Source organism: Acipenser ruthenus, chromosome 1, assembly GCF_902713425.1.
Source record: "Acipenser ruthenus chromosome 1, fAciRut3.2 maternal haplotype, whole genome shotgun sequence".
Lineage (NCBI taxonomy): Eukaryota > Metazoa > Chordata > Actinopteri > Acipenseriformes > Acipenseridae > Acipenser > Acipenser ruthenus.
Window position 1 is genome coordinate 7,924,807 of NC_081189.1, and position 25,012 is coordinate 7,949,818.

Below are 25,012 nucleotides of genomic sequence, written 5' to 3' on the forward strand. Positions count from 1 at the left end.
GTTAAAAAGCCTGCTGTTTTGAGTGGAGCTATCTTACATGTACTGCTACTTGAGATTTGAGTGTGTTAAACCTATATACAAGTCTGCAGTACTAATTGCAGTAAAAAAAAAACAAAAAAACATAGACATGTTTTAGAAGTACTTTCTACATTTAAAGCCCAGCAGTCAAATATTAGACATGATCGTGGACTGTCAGAAGCTGGAACAAGGGTGTTGGTCTTGCAAGTAGTCATTATGTGTTAACCCTGTAATGCCCATATGATACAATGCGTAGCCACAGCTCTGTATTACTATTTTTTAAATCCAGCCTCAAAAGTCAGACTTTTTCATATGCAGTACATTACGGGCCTCATTTATGAAAGTGCACTAAACTTTATGGTGCACGACAATTGCAATTACTGTGCACTTTAATGATTTTCCGTATTTACCGTTGCAGTTTTATTCATTATCAGTGAATAAAATGTTATTCATTACAGTGAAAAGAGCAGAACATCAGATTATTTCATTTTGGGATGGAGATACTAAGATCTACCATTTAGATAATTAAATTAGATGCTGGTGTCTTTACCGTTAGTACCCAGCTGTGTTCTATGGTCATCTCAATAGAGTTCCAATACTGGTGATGTACATTAACTGTTTCACTGCCCCATTGTTTTGACCTCAAGCCATGTAGATGTTAGAGATCTTTTTACTTCATGTGTACAACCAATCCGATCATGTATGCCATTCCCCTTACATTATGCCCCTGGGGATGCTTTGTTTTTGTTCACAAATACTCCAATTTCTAGTGTTTGTGGATTGTTAGAATCATAGCTTTTTTGCCAACAACAAAAACAGTGCAATAATATTGACACCCCAACAATGTCCCTTTAGCAACCGTAATGCTGTGTAAGTGTTGTGCAAATAGAAAAATATAGCAATCTGTTTATGCAACGAACAAAAGCATGCTTCTTGAGGTACTGTATATCTCATTCCAGTATGTAATCAGCCACTATTATGGACCCAGTTAACTGCATATTCAATCACATGATAGAAATAATTCATTGTTGTAAGTATATTATTTTAATGTCTTCCTCTTGTCTGATTGCAGCAGCCACACACTCTTCTGGTTTCCCAACAGATGGAATGTAAAATCATTCGTAACAGTTCTTATCTGGAAGATGTGCATAGAATACATTTTAAATGAGTCTACAGTATAAAAGGCCATCGTTAAAAAAAAATCAAAACCAAAACTAGTTTTTAACAAGAAACCAGACTGATAAAAAATGCCCATATTCAGTTAATTTATATTTGCGTCCGATAAAAATAAAACTTCATTTAATATCTAGGTTACAGTATATAATTTTATCTGACTTGTGTAACATAGGTACAAAGAATGCCCATATTTATAAAGAGCTCACCTGAACTTGTAAACGGGTCAAGGCTGACGACTGCCCACAAAATATGCTGTGTCTTAGTTTTCCAAAGACAATATCTGTAAATATTTCTGAACCACGATACAGCAGGAGGGTGCCCGTGTCTCCACTGATACACACACAGTTTACTTCAGATCAGCAGTCAGCGTGTTACTGTAATAGGACCCTACTTTAGCTCAACACATACATCATGTGGAATGAATGGACTTAATCGTAATAGTAATCATTTTGAATAGGTGCGTACAGCATGTTTTAAATAGAGATCCAAATGTGCTTTCACTGACTGATGTGTAGTGGAGGTCATGGAGGTCCTCACTGCCAGTTAATGACCTGCAGTGTTAGTTGGGTCCAAAGCCATCAATACATCAAGCTGCAACTAAAGCTTTGAAAACCAGGCCCATTATTTTATCGTCATCAGCACTGACCTGTTTTGAACAGAGGCTCCTTTTTAAAAAATACTTGCACTTGACCAGGCTAGTGCAGAATTAGTGTTGAGGCATTTGCCCCAACTGAATGTCTATGGTTGAACAGAGCGCTTGCTTTATCTTGTTTCTGCAGTCCCCCGAATCCCCTGGTCACTGCCTTGGCTGGTATTTCTGAGATCCAGGCTGACAGTGGCAGGCTATTGAAGTTCTTTCATTTATCGGAGGCCTTGACGCTCACCGTCACGCATGGCACAGAGTGGACACTGGAGGCACACATTCAGCTCCTGAGGAAGCATTTAAAGGACAACAACTTCCTAATAGAGGTGAGAGACAGGCTTTGCAATGCTGCTTCTCCATCGCATGCTGGTCCTTTGCCTACAGAAAACGAAAGTATAGAAACTAAAGAAATCGATAGCCATTTGAAGACGCCTATCCATTTATTATGTGTATATATATATATATATATATATATATATATATATATATATATATATATATTACACTGTTTTAAAGGACAGCAGTTATAAATCATGATGCTTCACTTTGATATCCTCTTACCCAACTAAAGTACTCACGCAGCTACACTCCTTTACCATTAGATAAGGTAAATCGTACATATTAACATACCTTACTGCCACTCCACACATGTAGAATTATACTCTATATGCTGTATAAATGTGCTAGCAGAGGGGTTTTGTTTTTGTGGTGTGTTTTATTTTTTATTTCTTTGGTGATGTATTTTATTAACAATACATGAAAAAATAACAGAAAGCCCTGAATTAAAGTCTGATGACTTTGTTCAGTGAATGGTTTTATAAGTTTAGCGTTTGTGTGTGTGTGTGAACAGAATGGCTGTTTATATCATGTAATCAGTGAACAGCACTAAGGGAAGCTGACGTACAGTCAGGGTAGCAGTGGGTAGTTTTGAAACATGACCTGTTCACATAGCCTGTAGTAAATCAGAAAGAGAGTGAATAACAAGCACCAAGGGAGGGGTGAGGCTGAGAGGCTTGCTGCCGTGTAACACTGAAACTGCTTGTGAGTTTGTAAATCATGGAACACAAAACCCCGCGTTTGATCTTTGGGACTTGGAGCAATAGGCACTCGAATGCTTTTCAGCAGGGCTGTGAACTGTCTGCTGAGTGAACTCTGCTGCAGTAATTGCTGGTTTCCTGTCTGCCATAACTGAGCAGAGGAAATGTGAGCCTACAGCTATGGCCAAAAGTTTTGCGTCACCCTATAGGATTAACTCATTTTGCTTGATAAAGTCGAATGAAACCTGCTGAATAATGTTACGTTAACATATTGAATTACATACTGCTGTAGTTTTCCATATACTTAATGAAAAATTGAAATCTAACATTGAAATATTCTGCTACTATTATGGCTTCTGGTAGACTTTTGCAATATAATTTTGTAGTTTCTTTGATTACATGATGTTAAATAAAATATCTAAGTTATGTTCATATATAAGCAGTGATTGGTGCGCAGATCCCTTCCACAACCTCTTTCAAGATGCCATTAAGGCAAGCACATCACACACAGCCGATTGTACAGGGCATCATCAGGCAGAGTGGTCATGGGCACTGGGCTTCCGAATGAAAGCATGAGAAAGCCCTTTGAAGCCTTATTCCCCTCTGATGACACCAACCAAAGTCTGCTTTTCAAAAGGCAATTTGAACACTTCAGAATCATCGCACCAAGTGCTTCGAACAAAAGCAACCAAGTGTTCAAAAAGAAACAATGCAATGTTGTCCCACTTTGCACAAAAGCTTCGTAATGAAGCTGGGAACTGTTGGTTCTGAAAATAAACTAGATTTCAACTGCAAGAATAAAAAAAGGTAACACTTTAAAATAATGACCGCAAATTCATAATGAATTTCGGCTGAATACCACAGGAATAACACCTGGATATTTTATGAACTTCCTCTGTAAGTTCTGAAGTAATTCATTTTGAATTCAGTCCTGTTGATTCCTGTGGATTTAATTATCCGGATGAATTCCAATGTTCTTGTACTCGTGCATGAATGAACAGATTGTGAGAAGTGCAGAAGATGTCCAGGTGTTGTTCCTGTGGTATTAATCCACCTAATCTGTCCTAAAGAAGGCAGTCTACCACTGTGTCCTGTGTAAGTGGGATGAACTCAGTTCACTTACATGCAAAATGAAAGTGGTTTGATTTGGCCTCTGGCACATGTGATCACATTATTATTTGTTTATTTAGCAGATGCCTTTATCCAAGGCGACTTACAGAGACTAGGGTGTGTGAACTATGCGTCACTTACAATTACGTCTCACCCGAAAGACAGAGCACAAGGAGGTTAAGTGACTTGCTCAGGGTCACACAATGAGTCAGTGGCTGAGGTGGGATTTGAACCGGGGACCTCCTGGTTACAAGCCCTTTTCTTTAACCACTGGACCACACAGCCTCCACATGCCTTATAAATAGTTGTGAAACCTGGTTTAAAGTTGCCTTGCTTTGTCTCTGTCAGAGAATGAATGCATTTCAAGTGTACTGATTTATAAGCTGCATAATCTCTGCACATCTTTTTCAGGTTTAAAGTCTAATTCATTGGTGTCTGTTTAGTGTTTTACTTTCTCAGAAACCTGTGTACTGTGTGGTTTCTATTTCATTCCACCCTAAAAAGGCTTGTGGTTTTACATGTTATATTACATGCTTTATTTATTGAACACTGTTTATTGTACAGTAAAACTACTGCTTTTATTACATGTTGATGAAAATCATCCATTTAATAGAACCACTTCAGATAGTGCAGGTGTACAAATAAACAAACAGTACTGAAAGATGTACATAAGGCATCTTTATGTTTTAGGTTACATCCCTTAAAATAAACGGACTGGATGGCAGGTCACAAATGGAATATACTGAAGGCACTGCTGACAAAGGTACTGCATGTTTTTCTGTATCAATATCTTTGCATATTGCTTAGTAATACAGGTTTAATACAGGTTTATTCAATAACTTGACCTTTTTTTTTCAACTGAAATTCTGCATCGCTTTGTTTTTCACATGTTCTGTTTGGAATGCTGTTTTTTGTAATGTTGTTCCACAAAGGGGCCATCTTTCATTATACAGTATAAAATGGGTCTGTATTTAGAACGACTCCTATGCGTATTAGGGCTTTGATAGCTTCTGCACAAAAAATATATATCCAGTACTTAAACAGAGATCCTCTCTCTTGTACTGGGTTGGCTTTGCTGTAGTATGTGTAAAACTGCTATCATTACTGTCAACACAAGCAGAGCACGTTATACTAGGGAGTTTATTAAATCCAGCCTGGATTATGGGCTTGTAAAGGTGGTTTCTGTTGCATTTAAACTCTTAAACTTATTTAGCTTTAAGCTATACAAACAAAGGCAGCAAGACAGCTCTGCCTTCTAATTCAAAATCTCAGCCAAATTGGTCCTCAACCGCTCCTTTCCCTCAGACGTACATGTTTTATGTGAAATCTTTACAGATGTGTCTGCACATTGCATAGATGTGGTATTGGAAGACTCTGCCACTTTGTGGTGAGACTATTGCTGTCTGCAGTCTGATGCGAGTCGGCTGACTCCAGGACTCTGCGGCCTCAGGATTAAATAGAGGCAGAAAAAAGTCACACAAAATAAAAACTATTTCAAAATATAAACAGTACAGGAGTCAGTTAATAGTATATTAAGATTAAACGTGTGAAGGACCTGGCAGAAAAGTTTTGACAGTGCACAACAACCTCTGAGATTTGTAACTGAAATCATGAAGCAAATTTGACAATCGGATTCATCCGAATAATCGAATAATCCATTTTCGCAGCTCTGTTATGAAGCTCTGAAAATGGTCAAGGCACCCGTGGAGAAAGCCATGTATGCAAGTTCAGGATGGATATCTGTGAATGCACACGTCCGTCCATCCAGAGAGCCACCACTATTGTTCAGGACTGCTTTTATGAACAGACCCGGGCTGGCTCACTGAGGTCTCATAGGGATGAGTTTAAACCCTGTTAATGGCACAGACGATCCCCAAAAGCAGGAATTTGGTAGCTCTGGCCCTTCCAGACCAGGTGCTAATTGTTTTGTCACCCTATTAAACCTCCAACGAGGCTCTAAAGCGGGTAGGGGTTAAACCTGGCATAGAATGGCTCTCCAGGGTTACCCCTCCCTGACTTAGTGGAAGAACTGTTCTGTTATAAGTACGTTTATATAAGTGTCCTGGTAAAAACAATATGGGGAAAATGGATAGAAACAAATAAAGGTTTCAAATCAAGTAGTTAAATAAGCCGTACAATGTTTTTATAACAGATGGCTAATCAGTGTGAGAAGCTGGTATATTGATCTTAGCAGAAGGTGTCCTGTTTCATAGAAAGAAATAAACCCAGTAAACCCTGCAGCGTTAAATCCACACATTCTCTCAATCTAAATTCAAGAACTACATCCTCCAACATAAATAAACCTGCATAATCAACTGAGACATGTATCCTAGGTATTGAGTATATTTAACATTTTATTGACCTTTTAATTAGAAGCTGCTCTTGTTTTTCTCTTCAGTTGTTCTTACATTACATTATGTTATGGAAAGGACATAGACCTTGTGAACTGATTCAAGGCTATGAGAGCTTTGTTTTCAAGCTGAGCTGTAGTGTTACCTGCTGCACTGCCCTCTGCTGGTAAACTTTAGTATTGGATTGAGAGTGACTGATTTCAGATTACAGTGATCGGATGAAGATTACAGTTACAATCGATACAGGTAAAATCTGTCTTGCATGATATGCAGCTCTTGTGACAGAGTGAAGGTCCTGCACATTATAAGTAGGTAAATAGGTAGGACTATTGCAGGGACAGGTTGTACTCTATGTGTGAAGAAGTGGGTGTTGTTGTTTTCATGTTTGGCAGAGGTTAATTCCCTGCCCTAGTCTGCCGAGTTCCCATGTGAAAATGTGTCTTTGCTTGTGATTCCTGTTTCTGCCTGCCTAGTGTGTGTCTCTCCTTTTCAGTGTCTGCTGTTCTGGATCAGTGTGCATGATATCACATCAGCACCTGACACTGAGTGTGTTAACATGTACTAGTTATATTAACAAGCTGTCCCTGTGTAACTGAAAATCTTCCCTGGATCTTAACACACGCATGTTAATTGTATCGTGCAGGAAGAGTGTTTTTGTTAAACTTGTCTGAACACTTTGTTTCACTCCTGGATCGACCCAAAACCGAACCGATTTGATCTGTGTTTGTTGCAGCTACTGCTATTGGTTGCAGTTGCAGGTAACCGTAGCAACGGGAGTTTGATTGCAGTTCATTAGCTCGATTGCACAAGTCTGCTGTAAGACAATCCCCCTGTGTGCTGTGCTACTGCATTCTAGTGCACCCACTTAGGGGAGAAACATTTCAATTGTTGATTGTTGGTAAGGCAGTTCAATTAAACAGCAATGTTTTGTGACTGTTTTCTATAGTTTGTTTAATCCACTTTAAAGTGCCATAGCTGTTCCATTTTATTACTGATTGTAGCATGCAATAAACTATGTATTGCTATAGAGTGCGGTGGGAACCGCATGCTGTATCTATATATGTAATACAGCATGTTAAAGAGGAAGTCGCTTTCCCGTCCCTTTGTATTTTATGGTGTTTGGTAGCATTATGAGTGACTCTGGGATTTGCTGCTATGGTATTGATTGATCATTGTTCTCCAGATTTGCCATTACCTGGCTTTGAGCTTGCTTTGAGCAGGTCTGGAGCAAGTGGCGAGACTGAACAGCCTCCCTCGCAGCAATCAATGTATAGGAGAGCAGGAGCGGCCGGCAGAGCTGAGAGGAGCGGCCTGTAGAAGTTAGAGGCTGTGTTGTCGGGCTATTCCAATGGAATGAGCATGGCTGTTCATTTTCAGCACTTAAAGGCAGATTTAGAGAAAAATGATAACTCAGTATTTCAAAGCAGAAACCAGAACCACTGTCACTGCAGACATACGAAAAGGGGAATCTAAAAAAAACAAACAACAAAAATGATATTTAAAGCTATTTGCTCTTTAATAACCAACACAGCCTGTTGCCTGGTTACACCGTACCTATCTGAAGGTATAATGGGTGATAACGCTGCAGTTTTTCATTTCTTCAACAGGCTCTTCCAAAGATCTCTGTGGGGGAGCCCATACTCTATTAGATAATGTAAGTATGACAGTAACATGTTTTCTGCCTGGTTCATAGTGTGAGGTTGTGTGGATCTGGGGTTTGTTTGGTTGGTGCAGTCACTAGTACACATTCTCATTGGATAAAATGGGCAGATTCCACCAACAAGGGCTCAGAAAACGTTACGGTCATCAAAAATATTGTGTGTCACAGCTGGGTGTTAAAAGGACGACACTGCTTGTCATGATGATTTAATGCATTTGTATGGGTGACGCAGGTAGAGTACCATGAAACCGTCTTACTCAAAGTGAGCCAAAGACGGAGGAGTGTAATAAACAAGGAGCTGGATTCTTTTATACTCCAAATCATCATCAGCACATGCCCAACAAAGTAACCAAACCAGAAATATATCATCCAGACAGATCTCATATATATAATACATGTGTGATTTCTTTAACTTGAAAATCAGAATACATGTCCGAGCAGTTGAAAGTATTGGATGCGCTGATGTTTTTAATCATGACTACTATAGCAGCGTATTTTGTAACACGAGCAGTGTCTTTTTAACATACATTAAAAGCCAGATCTTTAGGAGAACTCATTGCTGTGTGGGAAAACATAGTTCTTATTAATAAGCTAATGTTGCAGTGATGGGGTCGCTGAAAGGGCAGCCGGGAGGATTGAATGCAATACAAAGCCTAAGGTTTCATAACTTGCTAATTAATTCTGTAAGTCATTTCTGATACACAGCAGAGCTATGCAGTGTGGAAACCAGGGACCATGGGGCTCCTTGGCTTTCCAGCTGTTGGCTAAAAAACTAAAGAGACTTGCGCACACAGGTTTCCTTCAACACACTGTAGAAAACCTTATGACTAGTTTCAAAATAAATCTATTAAAATGAAGTTTGCTGTGGTATAATATGGTAACAGAATGGTACAGGTCAGGAAGGGGTGGTACAGCAGCCACTGCAGTTTGAAGCGAGTCTGTACAGCTCGTCTGCTTCTGATTAGTTACAGCCTCTTCATAACACTCAAAACAACAGTACACAAGGAAATGTTGTGGAATTGTTGAACCATAATTATTGCAAACCATTCCCATGGCTTATAGAGTCTTCTCTTCTTTTTTATTTCTGTGTCGTGTCATCTCTTACTGATGATGAGATAAAGGTTACGGTTCCAAGATTAGGGTCACGGATGATGTGCAGCAGTAGATTACACTGCTTAACAAGAGAGAATGGACAAGCATTTTGTCGGTGCTGTTTGTTTCGCCTCAGTTGTAAGTCATTGAACATCATTGAAACATAATCTCTTGTTTCATGATTGTAATGATACACATCAGGGTTTGCTCTTTCTCCACACTGTGGACTGCAGTGCTGAAAGCGTTGAAGACAGATGGGGAACGTTACTGAATGCACATACTAATATAGAGCCCTGTTTTCATTTGAGGTTTTTGAAGAACAGTTGGTGCTATCAGTGGATGAAGAGGATGTGGACCATGCACAGCTAAATACAGGTAGGAAAACAACATTGTTACGAAATGGACTGTATACTGCATGAAGGTGAGCAAAAGAAAAGAGCTTGGCTGGTAGTTGAGCAGGCTGCTGTGTCTCCAGTTACACTGATCACAGCTAGAGGTCGTGTAAGACAGCAGGAATGTGTGAGCCGCCCGTCTCATTACTCACAGGAGCCAGGGCAGGGGAGCAGGTCAGCAGGGCCCCGGCACTGGGCTTGCACGTTGATTTGGGGCTGTGTCAGAGAGAGTTGAACAGCGAAGCAAAAAAATAAAAATAAATAACAACAAAGAAACAAAAGCAAACGGGATAAACTATGGAGGAGCTGAAGTGAGTGGGGAAACCTTTCATGAAACCATACGAGCACTCTCAAGCTGTGCTGTGTTTATAAGTTGTTGTTATGAATACAGTTTGACAGAAAGCTGACTTTTCTACCTTGTTGCCTTCTGACAGACAGACACACAGGCATTCCCTGCGTGCCTCTCTTGTCACGCAAACTGTCCAGACTTAAAATTCTCAAAATGTATTTTTGAGGCTGTTGTTGGAAAATAAATCCATTGACAAACAAGCAGGATACAGGTTATTTATTTCATACTGGGAAGCTAAAGCGCGGCCCATAGCTATTGTCTCAGAAATGCTCCTCTCTGCTGTCTGTGAAAATGCAGTTACTCCTTTGAGGTCTTATACAAGCACATCTGCAGCTGCCCGAGTAGAGGTGCCCAGAAAAAAGGCTCCCTAATAACTTTTTTTACATATGTTTAAACATCTAGAGTGTGGACAAACTGCCCCTTTGGATTTGTTATAATCAAATCCGGTGAAATGAGGCTGCAACCAGTAAACCTGTAGCTGTTAACCCAGCATGATTTAGCAGATTAACGAGACTCCTGCAAGAGTAGAAAAAAACAAAGTTGTTTTTTTCTGTGCTGCTTGGCAAACAGAGACACCTTCTGGTAGAGCTAAAAATAGGTACATTACAGTAACTTTGATTTCCCTGTAATCTCGTCTGCTGCTGTTCAGCACACTGTGAACTGTGTGGTAGCTGAGGAATCTGCAGTGGTGTCTGAGTCAGACCCCCAGGACAGCTCCACTCCTACCCCCTGCTGTTCAGACAGCCAGGAACTTGTGTTGCATGTAGCTTGTCAGTCTGATGCAGGGAGTCGCAGCATTTATCATGTTTAAGTATTTAAAGCATCCACACTCCTGTTCTAAGTACATTCATTAGTAAACTATTTGGTTATCTCAAGGTTTTGGCATGCCAGGGTTAAGGTGAAGTTATGTATTATAAGTGTTGGTAAAACATTCATTTGAAGCTGTGCAGAAGCTGTGTGACCCATTGACTATGAATGAAATTGATAGTGGCAGAGGGCTGCAAAATGAAACCTTTTGGAAAAGTTCATATCATGGCTTGAACATCATGAGGCTTTGCTGATGTTTTCCAAATGATTTAGTTTTGTTGAAAAAAGTTGAATAAGTTCTTGTATAATTGGTCTGACATGTTAAGTCTGCTGTAGACCGCTTTTTCTCCATCAACCACATTTTAATTAAGAAAGAACTGCACAGCGGTTAGAAGTATGCAATATCTGAACACACTGTTGTTTTGTCACTTACAGTACAAGACTTGGATTTGAACATGTCTTTATTTTTTGCCAGTAATCAAGCATATGCAACTGAAGCATTACAATGTAATTCCCTGAGTGTATGCGTATCTAGTGCTTCATTCAAAGTATAACAATCATTTAGGTTTAGTTTCTAAACTAGATGATTAGTGATGACTACCTTGATGATCTTTAGTAATATAGTAGTATAGTAATAAGTAATAGTAAGTATCCTTGTAGAGTTACCAGCTCAAAAAGAGAGTAAAAACTACCGGTGGCACGAGTTTAGCTTTTCGTTCCCCTCTTCGACTCTGTAGCTTCTTAACTGGTTAAAATGGCCCTGGCTATTATTTTCCTATTTGTTTAGTTGCTGTGACGTGGTAGATCTTATAAGCTAAGCACTTTTACTGACAAGTTCTGAAAAAACGTCATAAACACTAAACATAATTATTAGTAAAACGCACCTTTCTCTTTTGCTTTTTGTAACACAACATACCCAACAGCTGCTATGGTTAATTTTGAATTTCAGCAAATGCAAATTGTCACAATAACTTGGGAGAGGCTCTTGCTATGACTTTTTTTTGGCAGAACAATTTTAAAACAGTAGCATTACAGCTTTTGGCAAGAAAAAAAAGAGAATGTTTCATTCAATGTTACATTAGCGTCAGGCTAGTCGCTGCACTTTCGATGTCCCGAAGCATGAGCACTTTCCTTTAAGCCTCTTAACTTCTCACAGAAACTGCCATTTGGGAACCCCCCTGGTGAGCTTGGCAGGGGCGGCCGTCCCTGTCGCCTCCCCCCCCCTCCTCCCCCAAATGACGGCCCTGGATAGGAGCCCTGGCCATTTTCCAATGCAGGTCAAACATGTTGGTCTGTCTAAATTCCCCCCTGCCCTGGCTAATTGAATTCCAGAGCCGTGCTAGAAATGAGAATTGCATAGTGCTGGTTATATGTTTTGTGTGTTGAGCCACAGATTACTTGCAGCGTGAAATCAATGAAAAATCAATCCTGTGCAAAGAGATTATTATTATTATTACATTAAGTGTAAAGCCGTTTCCATGGTGAAGAGGGATAACAGGAGATCCGACTCCCATGGTGGCTGAGGCTTTGAATTGATAAGCCCTGGTAAAGCATGAAGATAAACGATGTCAGATTTGAATTGATAAGCCCTGATAAAGCATGACGATAAACGATGTCAGATTTGAATTGATAAGCCCTGATAAAGCATGACGATAAACGATGTCAGATTTGAATTGATAAGCCCTGGTAAAGCTTGAAGATAAACAATGTCAGATTTGAATTGATAAGCCCTGATAAAGCTTGAAGATAAACGATGTCAGATTTGAATTGATAAGCCCTGATAAAGCATGAAGATAAACGATGTCAGATTTGAATTGATAAGCCCTGGTAAAGCTTGAAGATAAACGATGTCAAATTTGAATTGATAAGCCCTGATAAAGCATGATGATAAACGATGTCAGATTTGAATTGATAAGCCCTGGTAAAGCATGAAGATAAACAATGTCAGATTTGAATTGAAAAGCCCTGGTAAAGCTTGAAGATAAACGATGTCAGATTTGAATTGATAAGCCCTGATAAAGCATGAAGATAAACGATGTCAGATTTGAATTGATAAGCCCTGATAAAGCTTGAAGATAAACGATGTCAGATTTGAATTGATAAGCCCTGATAAAGCTTGAAGATAAACGATGTCAGATTTGAATTGATAAGCCCTGATAAAGCTTGAAGATAAACGATGTCAGATTTGAATTGATAAGCCCTGATAAAGCTTGACGATAAACAATGTCAGATTTGAATTGATAAGCCCTGGTAAAGCTTGAAGATAAACAATGTCAGATTTGAATTGATAAGCCCTGATAAAGCTTGAAGATAAACGATGTCAGATTTGCTTATGTAATTATTATTATTATTAGGAATTGAGATAAAAAAGCTGAGGGAAAGATCCTGCAACCAGGAGACCGGCTTTTTTAAGCAGGCTTCAAAGTCACTTAAAAAAAAAAAAACTGAGAAAGAATGCAGACTGTATAGGAAATGTATCTGCACATTGCAATTGTTTGTTGTTGTGGAGCCGTTTGTCCGTCACAGATATAGAGTGTGTGAGTCAATCATTTCCTAGAGTAGCTTTGGGAGAGGCATTCCTTTGGCTTGGAATGTTGTGGTTAGACGCTCATTCCTGTCTAGAAGCTCACAGATAGATTTACTCTTAACGCATTTCTTCTTTGTTTTCAATACACCGGTTTGGGGTAGCGCTGGCTCTGGTTGGTTAATTTGTTCTGCTATTATGAAGCCTCCCTGTGACAGTTTGTGCTTATGTAGATTGCTCCTGTTTTCATTTCTGCTGCCACTGCCGATATAGTTATTTGCTTATGTCTTTTGGGAAGATTTGTTTCATTCATTACAAACAGCAGGCATGATGCTCTTTAGAGCAATTCTAGGAACCCTTTCTTCTGTTTGACCCAGTACAATGTTGTAGGTTTTGTTTGAGGTAATGGTATCAACGAAACTTCTAAAGGGATTCCTTTAATACGGCAGTGTGTAGTTAACCTTGATTTTGATGGATTATTGATTTTACTAGGGTGAAGATTTGATAAATGGCAACCGGTGGACTGTTTGAATAGTTCATAACAGTTCAAGCTGTTGTGTCCGTATATATTAGACAGATATGGACTGGAGTCGAGGCGTATAATGAAAAACAAAAGTTTTTCACAAAACGCTAAATATCCAGTTGTGGAAAGTGGTTTGTAGTGCGCAGGTGTAGAGGTGATGCAGTGCTTAGTAACAACTGTCCAACAACAGCTCCAATGGTGAAAACAAAGCTTTATTAATTGCTTTTAAATAATAATACTGACCAACCACAACGATGTGTATAGCCAGTCAAAACCACGGGGTTCATTCCCATTAATAATAATAAAAAACACACACTTTAAAACACCTACAGAATCACCAGTCCAACAGTGAGTGCTCCAAGTGCAAGTGGTATTGTGAATACGATACAAGTGCTTAACAGTGCTGCAGTGCAGTCTGGGTTTGATGCTGGCTTATCAGCCACAGCTCCCTGATATTTAGCTGTCTACAAATGACAAACACGAACAGTTAATAGACAGTACAACAGTAAACACTCGATTACTCCTCTTTTTACTCCTCTCCGTCAGTCCGTAACCATAACAGAGGCAAAGATTGCTTGGCCACATAACCTAATATACCTTCAGTACCGCCCCCTTCAATAGCGAATGCAATCACGTCTCCTCCAATCCATGACTGACACATCGCCTACCGTATTAGGGCGATGACTTCTGGTGTTGTGGCTCCGCCCTCTTCCTGGATAGCCAACTTCCAATTGACTCTGGAATCAACTGTCAAACCATCCAGTCCGGGGCGCACTGTTCCTGTTACACAGCACCCTCTCAGGTCAGGAGGGAGATTGTTGACTCAGATTCATTCGCTCTCTGTCACACCAGGCCATATATGTTTTATAAAGCCTTGAAAGACAGCTTTATTATCTGCAATCCAATTCCTCCTTCAGGAAAACGTGTATTGGCCTAAAACTGTATATGCACTCTCCTTAGCACTTGCTGAGGGAATTCTAGTTATACCATTTACAGGCTATTGTATTAGATATAGGGAACGTCTTCTGCTTCTCCGAATCTAATGAAACTTGGGTTGTTACATTTTTATGTAACCAGAAGCCTGTACTGTACAATATGATTTGATTGCTTGTGGTTTATGCTTGATTGCATCACAAGTCTATATATTATATGAAGTTCCGAAGCGTGTGACGCGGGATGTGAACAGAAACACACATTTCTAGTTACTTTTAATGGTTTTATTGTGTTGATTCTGGCCTGAATTAAATCAAAATCACATCAGTTTGTAAAAACATTTCTCTGAAGCGCCACGGTGGCTATAGAGGCGCTATAAATTTGATTTAATCCAGACCAGTGTCTTAAAAAAGACTGTCATCTGTCTTCATCTTCCCTGGAGACTAGTTAATGAGGCTGACAAATCCAACCCTGAAGTGATTTAGCCCAGTAAGAAGAGTAATGTGTTGGCAGTCCTGCGTGCAGTGCTGCTGGGTGTGTTGTGCGATCAGGAGATTGCAGGACTGACGCTGTTGAACAGGGAGCCCACAGGGAGCACTGTGTTAGCCTTTGCACTCCCGCTGGCTAGGGAGAGAAATAGGGAGGGAAACAGTCTTGGGTTGGTTCACCCCTCTGCACAGGGACTCCTGCTGCTCAGGTACCTGATGAAGCCTGGCAGGAAACAGTCAGCATGGAAGCATTCACTGCCAGGATAAAATAGGTCCTTGTCTAGACAGAAAGAACAGAGGTGTCATATTGATCTCCATTCCTTCTGAGTCAGTAGGGCAGCAGTGGAGTAGTGGTTAGGCCTCTGGACTCTTGACTGGAGGGTAGTGGGTTCAGTCCCAGGTTGGGGACGCTGCTGCTGTACTCTTGAGCAAGGTACTTTACCTAGATTACTCCAGTAAAAACCCAACTGTATAAATGGGTAATTGTATGTAAAAATAATGTGTAAAAAAATAATGCAATTGTATGTAAAAATAATGTGATATCTTGTAACAATTGTAAGTCGCCCTGGATAAGGGCGTCTGCTAAGAAATAAATAATAATAAATAATATGTGCCCTGCAGTGGTGAGGTGACAGGAGGGAGGGGGGGGGGGGGTGGATAAGTACAGCTAAATGATATATTTACCATCTTTGAAAACATATTATTTAAAACCAGGTATATTTTATAGTTTGAAGAAGATCTATTTAAGGAAATGATATCTAAAGATATATAATTACAGTATTTGTAAAAAGGATCCTGGTTATGTTCCTTTATGTGAAAGAGATCTCACGCCTTATGCTGATGTGTGTATATATATCTTTTAAATTTTGCTTTGAACTAAGTGTTACTTGACAGATACAGTAAAAGAATAAGCAATGCAAGTGCAAATAAAGCTAGAGAATGATTTCATATACTGCACAGAAGCGCTACTGTAGGCCTCAGCTGTTTGAAAAGTAATTGAAGTGAAGTGAGGAATGTTAACAAGCTCAAATGTCATTTAAGCTGACATTTAAGCTGATCCACACATTCACTCTCTCTCTCCCTCTCTCCCTCTCTCTCCCTCATGCTCTCCCTCTTTCTTGCTCTCCCTCTCTCTCTTCCCTGCTCTCTCTCTCTCTCTCTCTCTCTCTCTCTCTCTCTCTCTCTCTCTCTCTCTCTCTCTCTCTCTACCTCTCCCCGGCTTGCAAAAACACATGCATACATTATCACATCATCACAAAAGAGGCCAAAAAGAAAGGTTTAACTGTAGTTAACAAATAGCAAGCCTGTTACTTGGTACTTGCTTTAGTGCAAGCACATATGGATGCATGAAGAAAGAGGTTTTGTGTGCTTGGAAGATGCTGGAGTGGAGGGGGAGGGGTTTGCAAGGCCAAGCTGAATACTAATTGCCTCAGAGTTGTTCAGGGAGATTTTATAAGAATGGAAGAGTTGTTGTAAAACGGTCACTGGCTCTTGTGCAGAGTTAGTGCTGTAAAGCTGCCAGTCCTAAAAAATAAATTAAATAAACGTTTCCAGAAGGCTAAACTGACTAAACTATGTTCCTATGCTTCGCAAAGGAAAACTAAAATCACTCTCTGTATACAGCGTTTGATGATTTCCTGTTTTTTTTTGTTTGTTTGATTTTCCCTCCACATATTTTAAAAGATAAAACATCAGGGAATTTACCATTTGTCAAGTGGCTTTTCTTGCTTTCTCGGCTGCCAGACTTTGTGGACTGCCTGTGACGGTACTGAAGCTCAGCATCTCTCAGCAAGACCCCCAAGCTTGTTTGCCCAGTTTTGTGCGTTGAAACTCCTCAGCAGCATTGAAGGGAGAAGCCAGAAGCAAAGCGGATGCTTGGCACCCTCAACCCTTCTGCACTCCCTGGCCTCGTGTTGTGATGCGTGTTTGTACCTTTTACACAACGGATTGTCATTTTTCACTTTTTAATCTGTGGGTCGGCAGGCCCTCTTCCTTTGTGGCTCGGCTCCAGTGGGTTCATTTACATAGAAATGAAAAGGTGAGTTAATGATTCATTGGCTCATGCTGACTTTCAACTACTTCTGGACAGAGAAGCAGCTCCGTGTCTTGATTCAGTTTGGGTTTTTTTTCTGTTCCTTTTTCGGGACTGCTGTCTTGTTGCACTGCCCGAGCTATCTGTATGTCTGATTAGCCTTGGAAGGCCCTACTGTTTCAGTGCAGGTCCCTCGCTGGGTTATTGGGCAATTTGATCCCATTCAGACTTGAGGCAAACAGACTTGAGGCACTTCTGAGCACAACAGAGTTTGGCTTTCAAGTATGTACAAGCTGACTCTTCTGGCTGATGTGCTTATTTGAACGAATCAGAAAAAGAAATGGATTCAGACTCGGATTCTCCCTTCAATTACTCATGGCCGTCCTTTCCAAAAATGAGGATTCGCCGACGGGCATCAAAGCAAGGTAGTAAAAAGAATAATTATATTTAATCAACAGTTGTATTCCTGGCTTGTATATATACGAGATCTGGGTTTTTATATTACATTTTTCATTGCGTCGACTCTTAAGATTGTGCCAGAATGAGCTAGCTGTAGTAATAGCTGTAATTGTTTAGGAATTTATTGATTTGCATTTAGCTTGCAAAGTTGTGGTGTTAGCCATTTTTAAACGTTATTTATGAAACAGAAAACAGAACTGAAATGTATCATTGGCTGAGATCATTGCATGTTACATGCTGCACTTACTGTAATAGCAACAGTTAGCTGGGATTGTATATTATGAACTTTATAAGACTGTCTGACATGGAAGTTTGAGTTCCAAAAGTTTCCTGCTTAAAATAATGAAGGTGTGTCCTATCGTGTTATTTGTATGTTTCTCTGATATATCACGCTGGTAGGAGAAGACATCTGGACAGTTGGGTGTAACACTCCTGGCAATAAGCGTCTGACAGAATCAGACTGTATGTTGTTTAAAACATTGGCAAAATGTTTTGCAACCGCAAACTGCATTCTTTTCAGTAATAGGTTTAGAGTAGAAGCAGCCCGTGTGGAAAAAGCACACCCTGTTCCCAATGGGGCCCTGTGTCTGCTAACCGCACAGCTGATAGGGTACAAGCAGGTCAAGTCACTTTGCCAGGGTCACACTGTGAGCTAGTGGCTGAGCTAGCCTTTGAACCCAGGATCTCCTGGCCCTCAGTTCTTTCACCCAGCCACTGAAGCACATCCCCTCAAGTATTTAAAAGTTACAGGGTTACAATTTATTTCCCGGACATGTGGTACTGTATAATTCCAATGTTCCAATTCTAATGGTATAATGTTCCAAGTTTTGAAAACAAAAATGTAAATGTTTAAAACCTGAGGTAACCTGTTTTGTGTACATGGTATTTATTTATGTTATGTATTTTATTTATTTATGTGTTTATTGTTTAGTTGGTATTAAGAACGAAATGTAAATCTTAATGTGGAATATTATTATTATTATGCTTGCTATGATTTAGATAACTAGTATTTCAGGCATGGTCTAAGCTGCTGGAACAGTTGAATAATTGTCTGCAACAGGCTTTTCTAAATATAACTTTAGGATACCTGTATGAAAATACAGTGAGGGTCTACAAAGCACAAACCATAATGAATACCTGGAGTGTATTCAAAGTTGTAACCATGGAAACCTAGCTAAAACATGACCGTGCTCATAGGAAACCCATGGGTAATGACATGTCACTAAGGTACACAGACACAGGGCTGGTTGTACAAAAAAATAAATAATACAGCAAGTGTTGAAATGAACTTTTTCTTATTCAGTGCTACAGTTTTGGAATCTAAATTACAGCACATTGTAAAACAGTTGCAGGAAAATCATCCTTCAAAACAGCTGTTTAATTGGGACCAAAAAGTCTTTTCTATACATTCTACTTTTTGTATATAAAGAAGACACCATGAACATACATGGAGTGCTGTGTTTAATCACTATAAGAATGGCCTTATACAACCCACTCACCTCCTCGAGGAACGTGTTGGTTATTCTGACATCCTCATTGGTGGAATATCCACAATACTGTCCACTAGCTATATCAAAGTCAAAAATACACTTGTTAGTAGATTTCAGTTTTAAAGAAGTGAAAAGCAGCCATCATTCACAGAGCAGGCCCATTTCCAGTTTCTGATAGTTAGAGCTTGTCTCCATTATAAGGATCAAGAGCTAAAGCCAGGCTCTGACCCACACAGAGTGCAATTCTTTTCCGTTCCCTTTTCCTTGCGGGCTTCAGCTTATTTCAGAGCTTGTTTGTTTTGAAACGTCCTTGTTCATCGACTCTGACGTCGAGTGGGCTCTTTGTCTTGATTTATAGAACAGACTCTTAAGCCCATTCACAAGTGCTGCTGTAAACTGTGCGTTTTCTTCCTCAAGAAGGTAGCTTTTTGAGTGGCATAAGACATTTTCTAATACAGCGCCAGACAGTCAGCAGCAGAAAGCTGAGCCGTCTCTTGTAGCTGTAAGAACTTGGGCATGGCTCAACACAGTCTGAAAGAGGATGCAGGAATCACTTGAGGTAACAGGGACCATTGATCTTCTAAACCTCCCAGATGCAGTTGTTACAGGATGCAGTACTGGCCTCTGTACTGGAGACAGATACTCTGAATCACAGACCAGGCGATTAACCTGCCTTTGTTCTCTCATTTGGAAAAGTTAAGAAGAAAATGGCTCTTGCGTCTGTTAGTTGCACCGCCTGCTCGTGAAACCTCCCTGGAAATCCATCTTGACCTTGAAATTGGTGAAACACCAGTGTTGTCATTCAAATAAAGGTTCTGGTGAATTAAAGGATTCTCATTTTAAAAACAGCACTTTTCTGTAAAGCCAGTCACTTATAAGTGATCCCAACCATGGTTAAAAATTGACAATACCTGGCATATGTTTTTATTTATTTAGGAAGTACCATTGCTGCACATCTGGTACAGTTCTGCGTTGGTACTGTACAGTTTTTCTACTTACAGTTACTGAGTAGTATGGTAGGCTGACATAATCACATTTTTAATTTATTCAACTACACTTACAGGCCAAATATTGGTGGTCTGATACTGATACATCAATTTTAAACTAACATTCTAAAATGTTCTAATATTCAGAACTACATTTTTCCTAAAGCTTGGATTTGTTTATATTCTTTAGGAATGTTACTTTGTATTTCTGTTCTATAACAGGTGTAGTTATTCCCGACTTCCAAAACATAAGGCAAAATATTGAATTTTGTATTGCACTACAGCCACCAGACCAACAACTTTCTAATTAGAAAATACAAATAAAAATGTTAGTTATTTGTGGTTCCCTGGTTTGTGTTTTTGTCTCCAACTGGAGATACTGTATATGTATTGTGCAGTATATCTACAGAAACGCATAACCACTGGTGTTGAAACTTGTTTAGGACGTTCTTCACTTGAGAGTTTCAAAATGTAGGTATATACAGGTATGAAACAAGCTGTCTTTCTGTGTATCTGTCCACCTACAGTATATATATATATATATATATATATATATATATATATATATATATATATATATATATATGTTGATTTACCCTTTCATAGTTAGTTTGGTGTCTTCCGTTTGATTTGCTGAATGTATTCCCTGGTTTTCCACACTGCTTTGTGAATAGCCCCATTATCTTCCCCTTGTGCCTGCGTGCTAGCTCTGGCTGCATGCTAGCATCCTCGGTCTGCTCTGCTTCATGGTTCCCTCGCTGCTTTCTGTTGTTCTCGTGTTTCACGAGTCCAAGCCCCTGTTAGCCAATAATATGGGTCTTGCCCTCCTGGGATTTGAGCCTCTTCCACGCCTCTGTTTCCTCCTAGTGTCTAGTGCTCAGTTTAGGTTTATTTTTAGTTTTACAGCGGATGGGATTCAAACATTTGGCTTCATAAATGTATCTTCACTGCTGCCACACCCTTCATGAAATGAAAGATTTTTGTATACAATGTGCTCACATATCTCAACACTAGTTAATTGTGAAAGCTCTGTAAGATAATGAAAAGGGGACTGGAAAGCGCACAAAAAAATGGCAGGTATCAAACTAAACCACTAACCAAAGTAAGTGCAGTTTGTTTTCAGTGTGTTTCTTAGAAGTGCCAAACTGGAGAATTTACCATTCAGACAGGGTTAAGTGATGACAATAAGTTTTAGTTAGACTGGTAGCTGATAACACAATCTTAATGAAATGTTGATCTAACAATATAAAGTGTTTACCTTAGGTACTGATGAAGTCAGGTTTTCACCCGATCTCATTTCTATAAGATAGGAGATCGGGTCAGACAGTGAAGCTCAGTGGCAAACCAAGGGTGTGCGGTGGAGGTCCATTTTAATTAAACAGACTGTCTAAAAAGAAAAACTGTAACGCAAGTGTGTTGAGCAGCTAAAGTGCATAAATGAGAGATGAAATGTATTAATAAAATACTGACAACTGGCACATTAGCGACTCAGTACTTGAGGTGGCCTTCAGGCTAAATGCTTTCTTTGGGCCTGAATGACCTGTTTGTTTGGGGTCGCCAGTGTACATTCCCACAGAGCTGCATATAGAGGAGTGACCTCCTCGTTTCACATCACTGCTGCCACTCTTTAAAGGGCACCGCCATGCTTATCAGACTGATAAGGGAGTCAAGCTTTGCAACTAGACTGGGTAAACCCCATTGGGACTGTTTCAATTAATTGTTTATTAGCACATTTGTAGCATTAGTTGTACATGTAAATGTGATTGCTTTAACCTCAGGTAGCTAGACATATCTGCGGTCTGTGTTCACTTAATCCAAGCAGCAGTTGCTTTTCAGTATTAATCTCATTGAAAACATTTGGTTATACGCAGCCACGGCTACATTACAAAAGAAAAGGAAAAGCAAATACTAACTTGCAGTGAGATTCAAATAAACAAAGTGCGGCTTTGTCGTCCCCAGATGGGAAAAACTGATACTGACACTGTTGCAGCAAAGTAATAATTTGATAGCAATGAAAAGACCAGGCATGTTGTTATTGCCTGTGCCAGCTGTCAAACTGCCCGTGGGAAATCTAAATATTGACACGCAGGTTTATATTTCCCAACAATCGCACTATTCTTTTAGGCTGTGGCAAAACGATTAAACATAACACAAGGTTGATATGAATGCTGATGTTGCCTGAATGCTTCCACTAGAAGATAGTGTTATTCTTGTTATGAATTGGTCATTTAGCAGTATGATTCTTAGTGTTTGGTTAACGAGTACATAGCAACGCATATGATAAGCACTTATATTTGCAGCAGCAGAGTGCACCAGAGATGATTAAAGGGTTTTTAAGACCTTTGATCCCAATTAATCAGTCTATTGGTAGATGCAACACCCTGCAAAAAGGAAACCCGACTGGTATGTGCCTTGTGAATGTTTGTGCTACATGGGAAGTGTGTAAGTAAGCAATCATTCATTTTAGTGTGCTTAAACTGCTAAAAATATCAACGTGTGTGTGTATATACATAAATGTAAACAGTGTGCTCATAATATACAGTGTCTCACTGGGGTGGATTTTGTTGAGCTAGCAGTCTGGCACCTGTTGGTGATTAAACTTTTAACTTTTCTTGTATTTTTTACTGTCATGTTATAGTCTAATGAAAGTTGCTGTGTGCGTCTCAGTTAAAGAAACATTTTTTTCCTCAAGTTAAAAAGGTTTCAGATGATTCTTGAAGCAAGATGTAAACCGTTAATCTTTTTTCCATCATCTCAGTATTTAAGGTTCACCTTGGGGGTGGGGGGGTTAGTATCAGTTAGTATGTACCATCTGGAATTGTGTTCAGCTATGCGTGTTTTTTTTAACCTTGCACAACTTTAACATTTAAATGACGCTGCCTTCCACAGAGTCACATTTATAAATTAGAGCAACTGTGTTAAGTGTGAAAAAAATTAAGCTAAACAACAACTTATAAACATATTTCCTGATGCTATGAATTTTCTACATTGGCCCAGACAAATGTATTTATTCCTTGCTTTAGTGGTTTAGCAATGCCTGTGATCAGAATAGGACCTACAGCTCATTTGCAATGTCTACTTTTCTTTTGTCACAATAAAGTAGCTGTTTTGTATTAATGTAATTATTGGTTGTTCTTCTTTACAGAGAAAGTCCATTCCTCACAAGAGGCTTTCCAGAAAGCCCGCGCTCAGCCCACCTTCCACGCGGCTGCCAGACTCTCCGCCATGCTGAGCGGGAACGACGAGATCTACGCAAACGCCATGCTTGTGGATCATGTACGGCAAGGCTTGCATTTCAATAAGAAATCCATCGGGAATGTATTACTGACCCTTTAGAGCCTTTTCGGTGTTTAGTGAATACAACCAAAGTCATTAAAGTGCCAAAACCTTTAACAGGATTTTAACAGGGTGTTTAGAATTGCACAGAACAGCAAAGCCGTATGGATAAAATTAAAGACTGTATGCAGCTGTGTCTAGGGCAATGCTTCAAGTATTGCAACTGGGCGTCACTAATAGCTATTTAATTTACTGTATTTAGCAGAAAGAATACACACCCATGCTATCTTAATGGGCATGTAGTGGTGATAAGTGAATCATAGGCGTTCCCTGGTAGCTTGCACATGTATCGTGTTCATGGGCTATTAGTTAACAAATAACACATGAAGTTGCACCACAAAATGACTAAGTAATTGCTTGTAATTTCTGTTCGTTTTCAAAGGCGTGTGCAGGTAGCCTGGAGAAGTCTGTGTGCAATTGGAGCTCCTCTGAGAATCCTCTGCACCGAGTTAGACTTTTTGAACCTGTCAGACATCAGACCTATGAGAGATGTCAGCGATGGTTTCTGAAATTATTATAAGTGGAGGAGACAAAGATCAAACAGGGAACACTTTGCTTTGCAAACAAATACCTTTCAAATCAGTCAATGAAATATTCCTTTAAACCACAGCTTTTCACATGCAGCAATGCCCAATGCAGGCTGTCAAGTCACATGTGCTTGACAACTTTAGGTAAAACTTAAATAGAACTGCGGTCTGTTTTAATGATCTAAACAGTGGATGATCTAAATACCACCACCTTTTAAGTCTTCATTATTCCCTCTAATCAGGAGAGATTCAGTCAAAAAATCCAGAGCCACTCTGTGGCCAGCTCTGTTCACCTGTTTCATGACTCTGTCTAACCAAACTTCCAGTCATAGGACCACACCACTGGATTAGCGAATGAGTGAAAAGCCCTTCGCTTAAAACACATGTCTACTGCGCCTCTGGAAAATGTGATGAAATGTCGCCACCGGGAAATAACACAGTTGCTGTATTTCTGGAATAAATCCTCCTCTTCTTAATAGTCTACTCAAACTTCAAGCATGTAAAATGGCATCTATAATACTGCTTTTGGCTTCCAAGTGAATCTGACCCACCCCTCAATCACATTGCAGGTTGATGACATGGATATAAAGTACAGCATTGATGGGACCACCACTGAAAGCACATCAACAGACAGCTCTAGCCAGGATCTGAGTTGGGGCATTCGCTCCGACACTGGCTCCCTGATTGCAGGCCCACCTGCCTCTAATCATATGTCTGAATGCTGCAATGATAAAAAGGACACCACAAGCAACACAGCCGACACAGAGCAGTTGCGCACAATCTCAGCTGCCAATTTGGCTCTTGCAAGACTGAATCAGCCACAGTGGCCCCTGGGATTTAATAAAGGAGGAGGTCCACCAGATAGCAAGATGAGCGAACAGAGGTACAGAACTTGTATTTGTTTGTTTATTGCTTTATCTATTTTGCTTCATTTCAATTCAAGCCTTTCAGAAATGTTTTCGATTGCATTCCATCTGCAAGCACGGGGGGCTTTGGTCTGTTTATAAGCAGCCAGCCGTTCAGTACAGCAACAGAAGTCAGGAGAAAAGTGAGTTTATATGTAGACTGCTGGAATTACC

At 39.8% G+C, this 25,012-nt stretch overlaps 1 protein-coding gene across 7 annotated transcripts in view; it reads left to right on the plus strand.

Moving 5' to 3' along the window:
• Positions 1-25,012, plus strand: part of LOC117403843 (rho guanine nucleotide exchange factor 28-like) — a 104,909-nt gene that overhangs the window by 42,110 nt on the left and 37,787 nt on the right. For 6 of the 7 annotated variants that reach the window (XM_058991053.1, XM_058991188.1, XM_058991123.1 and 3 more), the window contains exons 6-11: positions 1,974-2,163; positions 4,675-4,747; positions 7,943-7,989; positions 9,396-9,462; positions 23,216-23,346; positions 24,503-24,816. In XM_058991053.1, the coding sequence (XP_058847036.1) occupies positions 1,974-2,163; positions 4,675-4,747; positions 7,943-7,989; positions 9,396-9,462; positions 23,216-23,346; positions 24,503-24,816 (822 nt within the window). Of the gene's footprint in view, positions 1-1,973; positions 2,164-4,674; positions 4,748-7,942; positions 7,990-9,395; positions 9,463-17,184; positions 17,561-23,215; positions 23,347-24,502; positions 24,817-25,012 lie in introns of those variants that run through there. The other variant, XM_058991382.1, reaches the window with a different exon arrangement.